General features: G+C 42.9%; 1 protein-coding gene across 15 annotated transcripts in view; it reads left to right on the top strand.

Moving 5' to 3' along the window:
- The window catches only part of LOC144373968 (uncharacterized), a 172525-nt gene that overhangs the window by 71866 nt on the left and 80533 nt on the right, over window positions 1-20126 (top strand). Inside the window, exon 1 of one of the 15 annotated variants that reach the window (XM_078036915.1) lies at window positions 11484-12179. The exons of the other annotated variants lie outside the window; for them this stretch is intronic. Coding sequence (XP_077893041.1) covers window positions 12098-12179 — 82 coding nt within the window. The 5' untranslated portion in view covers window positions 11484-12097. Of the gene's footprint in view, window positions 1-11483; window positions 12180-20126 lie in introns of those variants that run through there. 15 annotated transcript variants of the gene reach the window in all.

Genomic DNA, 20126 nt, shown 5'->3' with positions numbered 1-20126 from the left:
TCAGTTCCCTTAAGTCCTCTTGCTATCTTTATTGATACTGTTAATTCAAAGTACCAGGAATTGAGCTCAGCAATATTCTTCATGTCTTTTGTTATTATTTTAATTATTTTTGCAGTATTGTTGACTGAACCCAGGGAACACTTTACCACAGGGTCTTGCTAGGTTGCCCAGGCTGGCCTCCAATTTGCAGTCCTCCTGCCTCAGCCTCCCAAGTTTCTGGGATTACAGGCATGTACCACTGGACCTGGCTTTTTAGGTCTATCAGTATGTTAAAAAAAATCTCGATCTCTCTGGCTCCCCCTATGGGAGGTAAGGCTCTAACTTACTCTCCACATCCCTCTGGTCAGAAAACAACCTTAAAACCAGCAGAAACAATCCTGTCTGGATCCTAACAGCCCCACAGTTTATTGTAGAAAACCTGACGTTCTGTCTTAGGATTGCAGATGGACGTGGTGGTAGCCTGTGGTTGGGTGGGGAGGCAGGAACAAAAGGGGGAAAGGAGGAATCCCCCCAGGGTTTGCTGGATGTGGGGGTGTGGCAGAGGGGACAGGAGCTTGCTGCTTTTCCTGTCACAGAGGGTCTGTGGTGGGTTGGAGAGGAGGCCAGGCTCAGGACCTCAGGGGGCTGCCTGTGAAGCCGGCCTAGGAGGCCTGCTGTGGCGTAGCCCCCTGCGCGCTCAGGGTGTTTCTACTTCCTTTAAATATTGGATGTGTAGTCAAGGTGGTTTTTGAGTCTTTGACAGCTTTCTGGGCAAGGAGCCTAAACTTTCCTGAGCATGCATTGCAACTGTATTTTTTAAGGTTTTTTAAAAATAAAAAAGGTGTATTGATTCCTTTCCAGATTCAAGCCACCTTCAGGGACTTGTCCCTTTTCAGAATGGACAGAGCTGCTATGTGCAGGCAGCATTTCTAGACCCTCCTCCCAGAGATGCCTGTGTGGTCTAGGCCTAAGGAAACCTCAGAGGGCCACAGGAGCGACCTTTGTTCCCGCTTCTTTTTTACAGTTGTCATTTCTGTTTGAAGTTCCTTGGGGGGGTGGGGGGAGCAAGGCTGTGTTCTCCTCTGAATGAACCTCCCTTCTCTTCACAAAATACCAAGAACCAGCCCCCACAGAGGCCAGAGGAGGGACGAGAGCAGCGAACCCCACACCTGTGTCCACCTCCTAGTCTATGCAACCCGCGTGGCCGGCACCGTCTCTTCTGGCCGACAGCCCTGTAGGATGGACCAGTGAGTTTTCGATTGCACCCTTCTTGTAGATGAGGAAACTGAGGCCCAGGCAGGTGGAATTGCTAGATCAAGACCACGTGGCTGAGGGCAGGTCTGAGCTGGGTGGGGAACTGTGTTCTGATTCCGTATCTAGTGCTCTTTTGCCTGGGAAGCCAGTGTGAGATCACGGAGAGCCCAGGAAGCAGGCCACTTACCCACCTGCCTTGTCCTGTGCAGATGGGCACTGTCACCTCCAGCCCATGGCTCCTGGGCTGGCTTCTCGGTGCCTGGACCTTGTGGCTCTCTCCCTAGCTTTAGAGTCCCTCACCAGGGCTGTTGGTGCTCTCTCCTTCCTGGGGCCACCATAGTCAGGGCTTCTCTGAGGGGCTGGAGCTCACTCACTGAATGGTCCATGGGGGGGGCGGAGAGAGAGAGAGAGAGAGAGAGAGAGAGAGATGGTAGTGGGATTGAACCCAGGGGCACTTTACTGCTGAGTTACATCCCCAGCCCTTTTTATTTTTAGTTTGGGACAGGGTTTCACCAAGTTGCTTAGGGCCTCACTGAGTTGCTGAGGCTGGCTTTGAACTTGAGGCTTATTCCCCCTCTCTAGAAGCATTGTCAACCTAAGGAGAACCCTCCCTCTGCACGGCAATAAGCCATGTGCTTGGTGAAGTCATACTTTGGTCTCTTCCTTACCGGAACCACACAGAACATCACAGGCCACATGTAACGAGGACACGCTGCCTTCCAACTCCTGAGATTTGTTCCCTTCCTCCTCCCCTCGGTACCTGGCGTAGATCCTAGAGTTCTTTGTTCCCAGTTGTTGTTTCAGTAAGTATTGATCACATACCAGGTGCCAAGTATTGTTCGGTGCTGGGGAAACAGCAATGAGGAAAAGCAGCCTGGGTGTGGATGGGGGGCCGTTAGAGGAACTCACACACGTTAAATGACAACTTCCCAGTGCAGTGAGGATGCCACTGAAAAGTCACCATCACGGGCCTCAACCTGGTGTACAAACTGGAAATGCTCCTCTGGGGATTGCTCATTCCCAGGACCCCTGCTCGCTGCACCCCCTCACCAAGGGGGGTGAGGGGGAATTCCTGCTTTGCACACTGCCCAGGTGGCTGCCCAGGAGTATTATCAATTTATCAGTTCCCAGTCCTCTTCCAGCCTCCGAGCGGGTTCAAGAAGAGGGGCCTAGAAGGGAACTGGGAAGGGTTCCTTGGCCCTTGTGAAGGAAGACAGGATGAGTTGAAATCTAAACCACTCTGAGCAGGGTGTGAAGCTGCTGTTAGGTTGGCTCTGGCGCCCCCTAGGCCCGCCCAGGAGTAATGCCTCAGCAAGACACAGCTTGCAGCCAGCTCTGCCAAATCCAGCTCAGCAGTCACCCCCCCTCCACCCTCGTGGGACAGGGGCTTGTGAAAATGACTGAGGAACTATTTTCAATCTCTCTCTCTCTCTCTCTCTCTCTCTCTCTCTCTCTCTCACACACACACACACACACACGTACGTAGTTATTTTCCTGGTGTGCATTCAAAGTTCACCTGTCAGGGTCCCACTGGGCCCTGAGGCAGATTTGCTAAGTCATGCTGCAGATGTGGGGACTGGACTTAGGAAGGAAGCCTCTTGGGTGGTTCCCACAAATGGATTTAGGCAAATTGAGCTGTTCAGTGAAGATGTTGAATGGGTCACACACTGGGACTAGCAGTGACCTTAGCCCTTCCAATGTTAGATATTTAAGACATTTTCTACCAGGCAGGTGGCACATGCCTGTGATCCCAGAAACCAAGGCAGGGGGATTATGAGTTGGAAGCCAACCTCAGCAAAAGGGAGGCGCTAAGCAACTCCAGGGAGACTCTGTCTCTAAATAAAATAAAAAATAGGGGGTGTGGCTCAGTGGTTGAGTGCCCCTGAGTTCAATTCAGTCTTTTTTTTTTTTGGTACTGGGAATTGAACCCTGAGTCACATCACCAGCTCTTTTTATTTTGAGACAGGGTCTAACTAAGTTGCTTAGGGCCTCCCTAAATTGCTGATGCTGGCCTTGAACTTGGGATCCTTTTGCCTCAGCATCCTGAATTGCTGGGATTAGAGGTGTGCACCACCATGTCCAGCTTAGTTTTAATCAATTAAAAAAAAATTTTTTTTTAGTTGTTGATGGACCTTTATTTTTTTCATTTATTTATATTCAGTGCTGAGAATTGAACCTAGTGCCTCACATGTGAGGCAAGCACTCTACCACTGAGCCACAACGCCAGCTCCCATTTTTAGTCTATCTTGAAGGATCACATCTATGGATAATTATCATTTGCCAGAATATCAGAATGATATTATACTGGAAAATTTTATCACTAAAAGAATCATCTTTTGGTTGCAGGAAAATATTTCTGTTGTTAAATGTATAAAAGCAGTGTTATGAAATTAGAAATTATAGTGTTTTGCAAGAGATTTTTTTTTCTGGAGATGTTAATGTCATTCAATTCCACTGATTTATTTAAAAATCATTGCTACTGTGATTTCTAATATTATATCTTAAATTCATCTTTGTCTTCCATTGCTGGGGATTAAACCCGTGGACTCATGCTTGCTAGGCAAGTACTCTACCACTGAGCTCTGAAATTCATCTAAATAGAGTTCTGATTCAGTCATTTAATATCAATTGAATTGGTTTTGTAATTTTTTAAGTCTTGCAAAATTTAATAAGGGTTAATCTGTTAAACTATATTTTTACTGAATAAGAGGCTTTTGTGTTTTTATTGAATAAGAGGCTAGAATGGCTCAAATTGTGCAGTTTAAAATCTGCCCCTAGAGGGTGGTGTTGCACTGAAAGTTTAAATCTTTCCTTTAAAGAACCATTTTAAGTTTTCAGAAAGTGCATAAATTTGTGTTAAAATCCCAGTCTTGGGGCTGGGGGTTGTGGCTCAGCGGTAGAGCACTTGTCTAGCACAAGTGAGGCTCTGGGTTTGATCCTCAGCACTACATAAAAATAAATAAATAAAATAAAGGTATTGTGTTCAACTACAACTAAAAAATAAATATTAAAAAAAAAAAAGAATCCCAGTCTTTACAGTACATGATCTAGTGCTACTTAATAGGAGTTGAAGTCATGCCATTTTACAAATGCTCAAACCTAGGACATAGCTGAATATATGCTTTTGTGAAAAATTTGACAAAATACTGCATATTTGTCCTTGTGGTTCAGTCTGAGCAATTCCAGGATGGAGAAGTAATCGATATTTCATGATGTATATAGTTGTTTTTTTTCTTTGGAAGAAAATGGGATAACATATAGGACATGATAGATCAGGTTACATCATTGATACCAGAGGCATTTGAAATTGGTTTGTGTTCCCTTTGATTCACTAGCTAAATTGTTGAAGACCTACCATGTGCAGAACAGTCTTTAGATAGACCGGTGGGGTGGGGTGGGGTAGGGGAACATAAAATGTCTCATGGTCTTGTTTCAGAATTCAGTATAGAATAGACCTTAAATACACTGGAATGGAGAAATTAATCCTTCCTAGAGAAGAAGATTTTTAGTCAGATCTTTCAAGAATGTGATTTTAAACAATGTTTAAAAGAAAGGTGAGTTTGGTTTCTTAAGCCTTGTTTCTTACCACTCACTGCAAGGTTTCAGTTTAAACCATTTTCTAGGGCTGAGTGTGCAGCTTAGGTTAGTGAGCTTCAGAAGCCCCAGGCTGATCCCCAGCACTACAGCCAAACAGGCAAACAAAACCCTTTTCTGAGTGTCCTTTGTGACCTTATCTCCATAATGAAGATAATGAGATTCAAAGTGGAAGTGCCAGGCTGGGGGTGTCACTTGGTGGTAGAGCACTTGCCCAGCAGTGCAGGAGGGGGAAAAGAAAAAAAAATGCTTGATCAATGTTTTTACAAACATCATCACCACAGTTCATGTTGCATTGGGTTCTGAAGATGCCCTTAACATGACATTTTTTACACATCTGATTGTACATCAATCTATATTCAAACTTATTTTCTTCTTTTGGTAAGGCCTGTTTTATTATTCACATATCGGGTTAGGAAGATTTTAATTGAATATATAAGGAGAGGGGGAAAATAAAACTTTAAATGAAAGCACTATCTAAGGAGGTCACTGTTGGTGCATGCCTGTGATCCCAGCGGCATGGGAGGCTGAGATGGGAGGATCTCAAGTTCTATCCTCAGCGGGAGTGAGGTGCTAAGCAACTCAGTGAGACTCTGTCTCTAAATAAAATACAAAATTGGGCTGGGGAGGTGGCTCAGTAGTTGAGCACTTCTGAGTTCAATTCCCAGTACCACCCCCCCCCCCGAAAAAAGCACTAGCTATATAACTTACTTAAAATCTTGGCAAGAGGAGGGAGAGCTGTTGGATCTAGGGATGAGCCCAGTAGCTCAGTAGGGTAGTTTATATTTTTCAGTGTCTTCATAACTGGGTATTGTCAGACTTAACATTCCCAGGGAATGGTTTTGTTTTTTTTTAAATTTCTTAAAATTTCAATTTTTTAAAAATTTATGCATCATAATTATATGAATGTAGGATTCATTATGCTATGATAATTTGATCCGTCTCGTTCTCCTCTCCCTCTTCTCCTTCCTCCCAGCCTGCCCTGCTCTCCTGATCCCCCTCCTGTTATTACTTTAATAACTTCATATGTAGGATTCACTGTGATGCGTTCGTACGTGGATACAGCACATTCCCTGGCACTTTCATTCCGTGTCCCCTCTCCTCTTTTCTCCTTCTCAGTCTCCTTCCTTCTGCGCTCTTGGGTCTCCTTTCTGGTTTCATGAGATATCATGGGATATATTCTTATAGTGCAGCTTTCTTAAAATAAAACAACAAAAAAAAGTGGAGAGTAGGGCTGGGGATGTGGCTCAAGTGGTAGTGCGCTCGCCTGGCATGCGCGGGGTGCTGGGTTCGATCCTCAGCACCACATAAAAGTAAAATAAAGATGTTGTGTCCACTGAAAACTAAAAAATAAATATAAAAAAATTCTGTCTCAAAAAAAATTTTAAAAAAAGGGCGGAGAACTCCCTCCTCTTCATTATATAAGAAATGTACTTAAAAAAATTTTTTTAAGTTGTAGATGGACACAATACCTGTATTTATTTTTATGCAGTGCTGAGGAACAAATCCAGGGTCTCACATGTGCTAGGTGAGTGCTCTACCACTGAGCTACAGCCCCAGTCCCAAGAAATGTATTCTTTATAAGTAAATTAGAAATACAACACAAAAACTGTCCACCATCCAAAGATGAGCACTGTTAATATATTTCTGTACTTCTCAGTCTTTTAAATTTAAACTTATTTTTACATATGCATATATACTTATATAAGTAAAATTGGTGTATAGTGTATATATTAGTTTTAATATCCTATTTTTATTGTTTTCTGTTATCAAATTTATTGCTACTATCACATACTTAGTACAGCAGTTTTCATGTTATTACAAGTTTCTGAAAGAGTTGTGATGGCTGCATAATATCATTGATATACCAGTTTCAGTGCACTCTTTTATTTTTGGACTTAACAGGATTTCACATTCACAAGTTTTCACTACTATAAATAGCAGTATGAATCTGGGGGCATGTTCAAAGCTCTGGGTTCTATCTCAAACAATTAAAAAAAAAATGACCAGGCATAATGTTGTGTGTACTGTGGGGGTAGATCTCTCTACTAAGGCTAAGGCAGGAGGATTGCTTGAGGCCAGGAATTAGAGGCCAGCCTGGGCAACATAGTGAGATTCCATCTCAAAAAAGGGTGGGAGAAAGATGTGGGGAATAGACGTATGATATTCCTGCTGTCTTTATTTGGCAACTTTTTGACTAATGATTTTCTTTAGATAGTTCCAGAAATAGAGTTCAGTGCAAGGAAGGGGTGTGAACATTTTTCACACTACAAATTGTGGGGCGCGTATACCTGACTGCTTTATAGAAAGCTGTTATCTGATTACAGTGTCATTAGTGGTAAACAAAAATTTCACTGGAGTCTTTGTTATTTCATCAGATGGAAAATCCTTAATTTCTTAAAATTTGTGTAGTTCTTACATTAGTAGCAATGTTGAATAGTTTTCCAAAAATCTTTTGAGTGTTTGTGTCTCATTATATGCTTCTTTGGAAACTATATCCTTTTTTTTCTTTCTATTGATAAATGCTCTTTGTTTTATTTCTTGTTGTTTTGTTTTTTGTAGTGCTAGGGATCGAATCCAGGGCTTTATGCATGCTAGGGTAATGCTGTACCACTGAGCCACATTCCTAGCCTATTCATAAATGTTCTATAAATGTTCTTTATATGCCATGAACAGTTATCCTTTACCTACCATAATATGTGTTAGAAATACATTCTTATGTTTCATATTCTGCCTCTATTTGGTTTAGGTGCTTTTAAATATACAAAAGCATAATGTTTGTATATTCAAACTTTTCAGTATTTTCTTTTGAAAAATTTTTGTTTCCTTATTCCAAATCAGACAATCTAAGCATATCATTGAAGTTTTGTTCATTTTTCCAGTGAAAATCTTGAATATTAAAAAAAAAAATTTTAAATGCTTTATTTTTTACTTTTCTGCGGACACAACGTCTTTGTTTGTATGTGGTGTTGAGGATCCAGCCCGGGCCGCACGCATGCCAAGCGAGCTCACTACCGCTTGAGCCACATCCCCAGCCCCAGAATCTTAAAGCATTTAAAGCTTTCCAGAGCATTTGGAACTTTTTTGTAGTACCCAGGGTAAGGTGAGGCCCTATTTGGGTTCTTTTCCACAGAGCCTCTTTCCCATTAACCTTTGGTTTATAATCTTTTTCCATATTCATTTCTAATTCCTAAATGTGACAGTATCAGTGCAGTGCTCCCTGTTCTGTAACCTGTATCACTCCTCAGAGGTGTTCTTTGCTTTATGTTTTAAATAGCTAATGGATCCATTTTTTTTTAATTTTTTTAACGGTGCTAGGGATCAAACCTAGGGCCTCATGCACAATAGGCAAGTGCTTTATCATTTACCACTGACCTACACACCCAGCCCTGACCATATTTTTATTCATAAAAAAGCTAGCTCTTCGTGTGTGTGTGTGTGTGTGTGTGTGTGTGTGTGTGTGTGTGTGTAAAATTGAGAGCATTTTCAGTTTCAGTTAAAAACTATCTTTTTTGGTACCCTAGTTATGAAGATACCAGCCTTTAAAATGACGTTTTCCAATATTTGAGTTTTCTTAATGGATGAGTTAGTCATATTCTAAAGTACAGTCAGAATCTAGATGCTGTGTGGTAAGGACCCAAGGTCCCCCCCCTCCTACCCCCAAACAGTACAATCTGCAGGGGGAGGAGGAAGCCAATGCTGCCTCCTTCCCAAATCTTGTTGTTTCTGGATGGCCTTGGAGGGGTGAAGTAGGCATGGTCCTGGATCTGAAAGTGTAGACTAGGCTGAAAGGATAGCACCAGGCAGGAAAGGAGGAGCTGGGATTGTGGGGTCTCAGCCGGGGCAGGGGGGGGGCTCGCAGGGCCGGGCAGGAGCATTGGCTGTGTGGAGTAGGTCCCCAGGTAGCTTTGCTGTGTGTGAGAGAGGAAATACAACTGAGAAGCAGAGTACTGTGCTGTGTGGAGTAACTGCTGGTTGTTCAAGGTGTTCAAAGCACCTGGTGAAAGTTGGGAGGAGCTGGGGTGTTAGAGGCCTGGACAAGACCCCCCAGCTGTGTTTATTGTTGTGCACAACTGACTGTGGCCTCAGGACATCCTCTGCTGGGACTTCTCTTTGGAAACTGGGGTTTGCTTGCATTCATCTGGGGTAGTGCTTTCCCTTTGAACTGCACACCCAGCATCCCCAGATGCAGGTCAAGTCTCCTTATCCAAATGCCTGGAACCAGCAGTGTTTTGGATTTCCCATCCACCCTCTCTCCCATCTTGGAGTATTCTATATACATAATAAGGTACCTTGGGCAGGGGACCCAAATCTAAACACAGAATTCATCCATGTTTCATATCTGCACTCATACACATAGCCTGGAGATAATTTTTATACACTGTTAAAATAATTTTGTGTATTAAATAAGGTTTCATGTATGAAATTTCCCAGTGGTGCTCGAAAAGCTTCAGGTGTGGGAGCATTTGGGATATCAACATTTCAGAATACCAGTGCTTAAGTTTATACTTGGTAAAACGCAGCAAAACTCAACAACTAGAAAGATGAAAAAGTACGCAAACACTGGGCCTCAGTTTTTTTTTTAAATGAAGATTAAGAGAAATTCCTGTGAAATTCCTTTGAAATTCCTATAAGTTTGTGTTTATTTCCAGCTTCTGTATCTATCTCTGGGAGCTAGTACCAGCTCTTGAACCCTTCGGTGGCCAGACTTGAGTGGCACCATGCTAGATCCCAGAGGAAGGGGAAAGACATGGCTGGAGGCTGAGGATTTATGATTGACACAAGTCAAACAACACCTGTGGGACATCGTCCCTGCCAATGATTGTCACCCATCAGCTGAGAACTGCTATAAGTGATGTTGAGTCATTAAAGGGAAGTTGCTAAATATTTTACTCACATCCTTACAACTGTATTGTTTGAGTCATGTGCCTAACTCACTATTTTTTTTTTAAATCCTTCAAATAAATAAATAAATGAATAAAATGTCTTAAGGCAGGGTTTTTTGTTCCCTTCCTTTCCAAATGAAGACAGCAGATCTCAACATGGTTGCTTACAAGAAAGAATCATGGGAGACTCTTTAAAATCTGTGGATTCTAGTTCGCACCCCCTCTGATTAGTTTGGGGTGCACCTAGTGTTGTGATTTTTTAAAAAGCTCTCTGTTAACCCTGAAGTGCAGTCTGCTTTCACCTGTAGGGGATATGCTAATGATACATAAAGTTTCCTGGCTGAGAACTTACATAAAGCATCATAGCACTGTAAATAGTACTGCAAAACCATCAGTTGAAATTGCATCAGATGCCTGAAGATAGTAAGCGCAAAGTAATCTTGTGTATGTTAATGGTACAAAGGGTTTTCTTCCAGTCCTCCCCACCAAATATTGTCAAGCATTTTCATAATGCTTGCTGGTGTGTGTATGTGTGAGATATATATATTTCCATTTCGCTTATGCAGTATCTAGACTATCTAGTGTAACATTCATAATCTTACAAATGGAAGATTATGGAATCTTGATTGCTTACTTCACCTGTTATCACCACAGTAACTACTCTTGCATCAGTGATGGTAACAGAACTTGGTTACCATCTAAGCCTGCAAAGATTTGATTGGAATAACTTGCAGTAATTGTAACTGTTATCCCAAGTGCAACAATTGATGGATTCTTTAAAATGTATAGTTCCTTGACATTATTTATTCAAATCTTAACAGTATAAACCTTGTTCTACAATTGAGAATAACCCTTGGTATTTTCTAAATCACCAAATAGCATTCGATAGTATTAGTATAGACACATTTCCTACGGTGAGGTTTTAGTTTGTGGGGCCAAAAGCTGGCTGCAGTTTTCAAAGACAGGAAAAACTTTTTTTTTTCCCCTCTTTTGCCGATGTACTATTGGTGTGCTGAAAACTCTGAAGGTTGTATGATTCACTCATTCAGTACGTAGCTTTTGGGGACCTCTTTGGCTGTGCTAGGCACGGGAGACACAGAATTGAGCCTCATGTCCTTTCAGTAAGGAGGAACACTGTGACATTAATGCCACTAACCTCCAAATACAGGGCTCTGCTATGTGCAAAGAAAATGACCCCTCACCCCATGATTTCCAATAGGGTTTAGGTTTTGGATATTTCACTCTTGTTTACCTAAACATTATACCTGCCTCTCTTTCCCTCCTTCACTGTTTTTTTTTTTTCTTTTTCTTTCTTTTTTTTTTGCGGGGAAGACTGTTCTATTAGCGAAAAAAGAACTCTGAAAGAACTCTGAAAGTAGTTCTATGGGCTCTTTCTGGGGCTGTGGGCCAGTTATTTATATCCTTCTGAGCTTTGGTTTCCTCTGCAGTGAAAAGGTGCCTTGTCCTTTACTGGGATTCTGAAAGAAATGACATGTCCTGTAACAATTGAAATGGAAACGGACCACTGACCTGTCAGTGGACATGATAAAAACAGTCTCAGGAGCCAAGAAACCTTACATAGAGAGACAGCCCAGCAAAAACACTTAGCGAATCTCTACCAAAGTTCAATTCCTCGCAAGTTTGCTTCCATGGAGGAGTGGGGTTTTTTTGTTTTGTTTTTTGAAATCCTGCACTCGCCTCCTGAAAAAGAAACTTGCTGGGTTTTCTTTCTCCTCCCACAGTCTTGCAGGGACAGGGCTGCTTCCTGTCAAGAGCCACTCTGCTGCCCCCTCTGTTCAGCCTCCCGCCCTCTCCCTCTAGGCTTCCTTCAAACCCTCGCTGCACTTAGAGCCTGATGCTGTGCAGAAACTCCTGACATCCGAGGCGCCCCCTGGCCCCCCTGCCCCCCTGCCCGGGCAGGAAGCTGGTTTACATACGAGTCATACCAGGCATAGCCAGCATGTCAGCGCAGTCAACTTGCAGCAGGCTGTGAGGGAAGCCAGTGAGTGGGGCTTTGTCCTAGGAAATGTGCTTCGTGTTTTCCTTTTTTTACTCCTTTTTTTAATCTTGAAGACGGATTCGTAAAGACTTCCGAAACCTTTTTGTAATGCTCAGTCGAGGATACAGTCCATCCACCGTCTACCAATAACCCCTTGAAGGGTTTTGTGTGACTGAGTTTTTTTTTTTTTTTTTTTTTTTGTGTGTGTGTGTGTGCGTTTTTTGTTTTTAACTTTTACATACTTTGTTTTGATCATTTGAGGCCGGGCCTCGGTCTTTTGTGAAGTTTCAGCCGAGAGCCAGGAGCTACTCACCAACAATTGAATTTTGAAACTTTCTGTTTGGGGGCGAAAGCAAAGAGCTGGTTTTCTTTGCTATCCCGATAAATGCTATTTATGAAGATGGACCTGTTGAACTACCAGTACTTGGACAAGATGAACAACAATATCGGCATTCTGTGCTACGAAGGTAGACATTTTATGCTAGAATTCTATTCTGGAAATTCCTGTCCTTGGGCTTTTTCTCCTTTTTCTCGTGGCTGTTCCTGCCTTTGGGGGTTCCGATCGCCTTCTGAGCATTTTGTTTTTTTCTTGGGACTGTGGATTGCTGGAGGGGCAGCCTTGATGAGGTACCCTTTCAATGCAGAGTTTGTGCCTTAGTTGGGAGGGTGCCAGCAGAACCTGGGAGGTGCAGATGGTTACAACTTTACTGTAGGCTTGCAACGGAGTAACGCTTTACATTTAATTTATTTTAATTAATTTATTTATTTGGTATTTCTCTTGGTGTTTTCTTTAGGGGAAGAACTTCTAGGACCCAAGTACAAGTTAAAGTTGTTGGGTGTTTTGGGGGGAAGGGAAAGGGGAGGGGCCTTGCGACTTATTTTTCAAGGTAACCACCATCTACAGTATTCCTGTTGGTATTCCAGGGAAGTTTTGCATTTTCATGTGCGGGGTGGGGGTATGGGTGCTGGGGGCAAAAAGTTACAGTGAGGTTTTGTTTCCAGGATTGATGATTGTCCCCAGCGGTGGAGAATTTTTCTCTGCAGTTTGGGGGTCTGGAAGGGCACCCATGTCAGGGAGCACAGGCTGGCCCTTTGTCTGACTTCCCACTTCCTGTACTGCACGGATAGAGAGAGCACTGACATTGAGGCATGTCCCCTCTGCACTCGCTCGGGCCCCTTGTGGAAGTGATTACACAACACACCAGCCAGAAAGCAAAATGAAAAAAAAAAAAAAAGTTAAAAAAAAAACCCAAAACAAAAACCAACCAAACCCCTTCTAAATTCTCCTTGTGGGTTACCTTGCACTCACTGTGGGTTGTTCCTTGCCGCCTCAAAGTGCTTCCCCTGTCTCTGGTGTTAGAAGAGGAAAAGCGATTTCTCAAGCTCTTGGAACCCACTCTACGTGCGATTTGAAAAAGCAGCAATGGCCTGGGTTTGAGAGGCCGGAGAGGAGTCTCTGGGGGGCCTTGACTTGGCAGGAAGTCTTTTTTGTTGTAACCACCACATATGTGTTGGGGAGCCGGCTCCTTTCTGATTCAGCAGGGGCAGTTTCCATGTTTTCTCCTGCAGCCAACCAAACATTTTCTCCTGAAAACAAAACAGAACAACGGCGACAAATCTCGGGAGGGGAACTGGCTCACTTGTGTTTTTCATATAAAAAAAAATTACAAGTCTGTTTCCTAATCGTTGGAAAACTTAATCCTCCTTCAAGGGAGGAAATCGCCTCATTCATTTTTATCCCTCTATTTAGCTCCATGGATAAGGATCTCATATAGAAAGGATTTTCCAAGGGAATTGTTATTATTACTATTTTTTTTACTAGTTCCAGCCACTTCCCGAGTTGCTTTCTTTGAATCTGCTGCACTCAGTATCCTATTGCTTCTGAACTCATCAAAGGCAGAAGCAAGTGATGGGGCTCATTTCCTGTGGAGGCAATGTATTGTCATTCCTTTATTTAAGAACTTTCTCCCCCAGTGAACAAGAAGTTAAAACTTTCAAGGCAATTTAGTTGTATTGTTGTTGTCAACAAGTAATAGGATATTTTAAAAACAAAACAGAACATGATGATCAGCCTAAGAGAGGGATATAACGATGGCTAGGAAATTGAGACCAGATTGATTTTTTCCCCCTGTCTCTGGTTGGTGCACTGAGGAAGAGCTTAAAGAAAGCTCCTCCAGGTTGATTTATGGTCCCGTGGTATGTCACGTACTCGCAAGTGGCTTGTTTTCTTCCCATCTCCCTCGATATGTGGAAGGCAGAAACTTTGATTTTGAAAGTTGGGCAGATATGTGGGATACCAGGCTGTGGTCTGTTTGGTTTACACATCTGCTTCTATTTTCCTTATTATGAAAGTTAACATTATTTTAACACCAAAATAAATACACAGGAAATGAAGAAAAGCACAGCAAAATTTGAGTGGTGTTTGGAGTGAGTTGTTTTATGTCCTGGAGGTTTCTCCATGTAAACAGTGCACACATCTGGTCAGTGCCGTAAAGGGTGTTTGCAAGACGGGCATCCATCAGACGTGGGATTTTTTTTTTTTTTTTTTTTTTTTTTGGTAAGAAAAGTTGGAACAGTTGTGCTTTTCTGTCCAGCATGCTGAGAATATTCCTTTTGAACAAATCTGTTCCCCAACGTTCCAGGGAAACTATTTGGAAAAGGAAACGTACAGTCGGTAGGCAACACTGGACTCATTTAGGGCTCAGACAAGCAAGGTTCGTACCTCTTAGGAGTAAGGGACAAATCCGTTTTCTGACCTTGTAGCTTTAAAGATTAAGATGTGGGTGGTTATTTTTATTTCCCAGGTTAGTTATATCATATTCCCTAGCGGCATCCGACAACTCTGCTCCACAAAATAAACCCTGTGTCTTCGCCATCTTTCTTCACTCTCTAGCAACTTCTGTGCAGTCGTTCTGTAGCATACAAGGTCTTCCTGGATCTGCCTTTAGAACGATGGAGCCCAGGACCTGCCTCATGCATCTCAAGCACATGCTCTGCCACTAAGTCGCACCCCAATCATACCCATTCCAAAAGGTGGAGATAAGGTCTCCCTGGTTGGTAACTACACCCTGGCACCTGCCTTTCACCATAGTAGTCTGCATGCAGACGTGAAAAGAGAACAAAGGAGAAAAATAGCCACAAGTAGGTTTGGGGAGGGAGACTGGTGGGGTAGCAGGAGAAGCAGATATGCAAAGGGTAGGCTGACTTCTGGGAACCTACTAATTACCTTCACTAATGATAAGGAAATTAGCAGAGCTGTGCTTGTGTTGATGCCCATGTTGGAAACCTCATGGTTGATGACTACTGTGTCCAACAGTTAACCAGTCCGTCCTTCACCACCCTGTTGAATGCTCCAATTACATCCGTGGGAAGCCCGGTTTTGCTCTATCTTCACAGGAGGATCACAGGCCAAAGAGTCCTCATTTATTTCCCCCTCTAAACTCCTTAGAATACTCCAGAAGAAGGTTGGAAGCCTCTTGAGGGCAGGATGTGCTGTCTTGGTGAATGTTTCATCCCTAGGCCCTTGCTCTGTGCCCACCTGGGCTTTCAGGAAGTGGTTTAGGATGATGCCTTCCTCCAAGACAAACTAAATAGCAGTGCAGCCTCTTGAATGGCGGCTGTAGGTGCTGCTGTGTAATTTAGCACTTAATGATAGACTGCCTTGTATTCTCTAATTATCTAATTACCCCAGAGCTATGCAGGGCCTCAGACATCATCTAACACCTTCGCCTGTTTTCATCAAGGAAACTGAGGCCCAGAGTTTCTTGTCCACCCAGGTTTATTCAGAAAGCTTGTTGCAAGAATCCAACTGAGGTTAGAGCCCAGAGGATGTGAGAGTTCTGATTCTTTTATATCCTCCTGCCTGTGCAAAGTCATCGTGTGCCTTGTCTCCTTAATTTTTAGCTCTTTGACATTAGGGCCTGGGCATCCGTAGGGACCCTCCACGGTGCAGTTTGCAGCACATGGTGGAACCTGGTTTTAATGGTTGGTCCAAGTTCCAGGCTGTTGGGATGCTCGGGGAGGAGAAAAGGTCATGATGATGGTAGGTGACCAACCTCACCGGAGTTTGCTCTCCCTGCTGCTCTGAAACTTAGGCTTGAGAGGAGGAAGCCCTGTGCAGATGCCAGTGCCCGGTGAGCCCCCCAGCCAACAACAGGGAGCAGGTTGGACCCTTAACTTCTCTCAAGATGGCTGACGGCCGCATTTACATAATTACTTGGTGCTGAAAACTCAGGTCCTAATAAATGCGCTCATGGTTGGCGTGGCTGCGTAAGCCTCTGTGAGTGATACTTTAATTATGGGTTAAGAGCCATTAGTGTGTAATTTGGTAGATGAGTTCTCTCCTTTTAATTTAATGGTGTGATTTATATTGGGAGAAAGTTAAGAATAAATTGAGTATTTTGAGTTCCTCGGGCTTTAGAACTGTTGTAGAGGACAATTGTCACTTGTGTCACCACAGGCATCAGGAAACTTGGGAGTGTCGGTACTGGGAAGGTGAAAAGGCCACAGAGCAGAGCAGTTTGCGCCCTGTGTATTGAGCTGGGGTGAGGGATGTGTTCCACGAGGGACATCTGTAAGTGTTTTGCTCTGTAAATTCATTTTACTTCAGCGTTTCACCGGGAATGAGGGTTGGGGGGACAGAATAGGAATCTGGGAGGGAGCTCATGTAAGTAAGTAAGTAAGGTGAGCCCAGGAAGGCCTCTGAGCATCTGGCCAGTTTGTGCTCCTTCTAATTACAGTTTGCTGGGAAGGTGTGAGCACACCCCCTTCTCCCAGCTCCCGCCCTGTTCTTCTATGTAAAAATGTGAGTATGTAACAGAAGTGAGTCTGTATTATGTATTTGGGGAGTTCAAAACCCAATTGAGTCGAATGTATGAAAGATGATATGTCTTGAGCTCTGTAATGTTTTGAACAATCAATAAAAAAAAAAAAAAAAAAGAAATTGGTTCCAGATTTAGCACTTTGCATGTATACAGATATACAAAAAAAGCCTTACCAGGGGATGTTTCTGGCTCTGTTTCATCTTGATGAATTTAACATGTTATTCAATGACAATTTATGTGTAATGGTGTTTATGTATTGTGTGCTGAGCTTGTGGTGATTATTTTTTGGACTTGTTCAGCAATATAAGCTTGTGGAACAAAATAGGGCCGGCCCTCCCCCCACTGGTATAAAGAATGTATGTGTTAGCCCTGACCCCCCCCAAACCTTAACTCTGGTGCTTATTTTTAAAAGTGGGTCCCAAAAAGGGTTTTACCCCCTCCATTCGCGCTTGCCCCTTCTTTCTCTTCCTCCTGAACGTCCCATGAAGACTCCTGTCTGTCTGCTGTCTTCTCTTCCACAATTTCCAGTTCTGTAGGTTTTGTTAGGGTAAGGGCACTGTGTGTGAGAACATGTTTTAATCTTAACAATAGGAACCACTGCTGGTTGAAAGAATGTTTATTTACCCTAGATAAAACAGAATATGTATTCTTGAAGTTCTCTTTAATTTGTTGCTTTTTATATGACCTTCTCAAACTCTGAACATTTCACCTTTTTGCTTGCAAAGAAGTCTGTCAACATAACAAACTGGGTTGTATTTAGCCAGTGATCAGAGAAGACACAGTACTCCCCCTTTGTCACCCAGTATCCATTCTCTTAAACATTTATGGGATGCCCACGCTTGGCTACGGATCCCTCAGCATTTTTTAAAATTACAAAATATTATGAAATATATGGTACACAGAGAAAAATTACAAAATAGAATGGTATGCACAGCTTACATTTAAGAAATCAACAATGTTGTATATCCGACCACGTCATAAAAACAGCAGGCTCCCTCTTCCGAGGGTTCTTCTTGATCAAAATCCTTCCCAAACCCTAGAGATCCTCAAAATTGTCAGTTGCTTTCCTTTATACCTTTCCTGTCTCTCTGTGTGAGATCCTAAACAAAAAACAAATGAGCTTTGTTTTGTCATTTTTTTTTCTTTTTTATGAGCCCTATATAATTGGAATGATCCTGTAGGTCATCTTTTGTGTCTTTATTTTTGTTTTTTTTTGTTAGTGGGGATTGAACCCAGGGATCTCACACACATGCTCAGCACATGTTCCACCACAGAGCCATGCCCCCAGCCCTTTTGTGTCTTTTTAAGTGAGAACTTTTAAAGTAGTAGAAAAGTCCCAAGAGGTTGTCTTTTCCATGCAAGACCAGCTTAGAGTATGGGGAATCTCAGCCCTGGGATTACCCAGGCGCCCCAACTGTCCGTCTCCACCTGCTGCTCCACTGTTTATTTCATAGAGCTGATGATGCTTTGGTCTCCCCTCCCCCAGCTAGTGCTTGGTTCACCACCTGTGGAAGTCCACCCATCATCCTTTCTGGAATGGAAAATTGTGTGTTACAAAAATTCTGTACCGTTTTGGAGAGCGCAGAGATTTTCTGGAGATGCATGACTTAATTAGGTTCTGAACAGCGACTCCAAGTTCTGCATTAATAAGCAATTTGCTTAAGGCTGAGACTTGTTACAAGTCAACTTTGTGATTGTGCCAGGTTTCTTTGGACGTTCAAGCAGGGACTTTTGAATACAAAATTGCTCCAGGGTGGAAACAATGCCTAACATTGTATAGAGACGGCTGTTAAGAGAGCAGCGGATATCTGCATTATGCAGCTTCAAAAATTATGAATGAAAAAGGTTTATCCATATGTATTTGCTCTTGATTTTTATTTTATATTTGCTTTGCATGAAAATAGTTGCCTGTTAATTGTTCTTGGCTGATGATTCGATTTTAATAGAATAGATTCCAGACCTTAATGGTTTTGTGCAGATGTGCTTGGCTGGGCAGGTCTGCAGTTGTTTACACTACCCATAATCCAGCTGGATGCTTCCGTACTTCTTCCCTGATAACAATTAAGGGGAGTGATGAGTTCGAATTTCTGGACATTTTCTCTCCTTTAAGAAGAAACACAGCTTCCATTATGGGGCAGGAGTATTCAAGTGACAAGGGACCTTTTTAAATTTTTATTTTGACGTCAGCTGCTTTTTACCCATTTTTACTGTGCATGACCTTGTTCTTTTAAATCGTTGTTTTTCTGACGAGTGACTGATAAACTCTTGGCTGACCCCACAAGGAACTCTTATTTTATTTTCTTGCTAAAAAGCTATGATCTGCTTGCTAAACACTTAAAATCACCCACGAGTGATCTGAGGCGCTTGTTAAGGAATCCAAAATAACAGCTGTACCAGGCTTCGTGTCCTGTTGAGTGGAGCGATGGAAAATAGTAGTCATTCTCAGATAAAACCTGTGTGAGGTTTCTAGAACTGCTTTGCTGAATCCATAATTGGGAGCAGTTGTATGCTCTTTCTGGATGGGAGGTTCTCATTTTTTTTTCCCTTAATGAGAGGCTTCTTAAATAAAAAAGGTGGATATGAGTAGGGGAACCATAGATCAACTTGTTTTCCCACCCACAAACTCTTCTGAATCGAATTTCATCTTTATTTCCTTGGGTTCTGTGAAAAGCCAGTGTATCCCTTTGTGTTGTAGGTCCCAAACTTTCTGGCCTAAGTTGGTCCATTTCTTTCCCTCCCTGTTTCCTCCCCAGCCCTGCCCTCTCTTCCTCAGGATTGAACCCAGGGGCACTTAACCACGGAGCCACATCCCTAGCCCTTTTTCTCTTTTATTTTGAGGCAGGATCTCCATAAGTTGCTGAGCACCTTGCTAAGTTGCAGAGGTTGGCCTTGGACTGGGAATCCTCCTGCCTCAGCCTCCTGGGTTCGCTGGGATTATAGACATGGGCCCACGCATAGGGGGCTCTCGAAATCAAAAGAGCCTTCTTCTGCTCCTGGTTCTGTCTCTTCATGATGTGCTCAGACACTCGACTTTCCCAACTTTAAACTCCCAACCAACCTTTCCCTGTCCTGTGTTCCTGTCCAACTGTGGCCTCATCCTGGCCATTCAAGTTAGTGGAAGAACAACATCAGGTCATCCACCTTCCTTTTTACCATTCTCTCGTCAATCTGCTGTCTTTTTTCATTGATAATTTTTTGGTTAGCATGTAGTAGTTGTACATATTAATGGGACTCGGTGTGTGTTTTTTAAGTTTTTAGTAGTAGATGGACACAACACCTTTATTTATTTATTTATTTCTATGTGTGCTGAGGATCAAACCCAGAGCCTCTCACATGCTAGGCAAGCGCTCTTCCACCGAGCTACAGCCCCAGCCCGCAGTGTGATATTTCAGTATGTGCCCTGTCACCTGGTTTCTGCTCCCGCACCACTGAAATTTATATGGACCAGGTCACTTAATGATAGCCTAGGGGCAGTTTCAGTAGGCGCCTTTGAGTCCTTACCTCCATCCTGTCTTATCTTTTGGTGTGGATTCCTTCCAAATCCTTAAAATTCCTGCCGCCCTTGATGTGGGTGCCTCAGGAGCACACGCC

Source organism: Ictidomys tridecemlineatus, unplaced genomic scaffold, assembly GCF_052094955.1.
Source record: "Ictidomys tridecemlineatus isolate mIctTri1 unplaced genomic scaffold, mIctTri1.hap1 Scaffold_54, whole genome shotgun sequence".
NCBI lineage: Eukaryota > Metazoa > Chordata > Mammalia > Rodentia > Sciuridae > Ictidomys > Ictidomys tridecemlineatus.
This window is presented reverse-complemented; position numbering and strand designations above follow the sequence as displayed.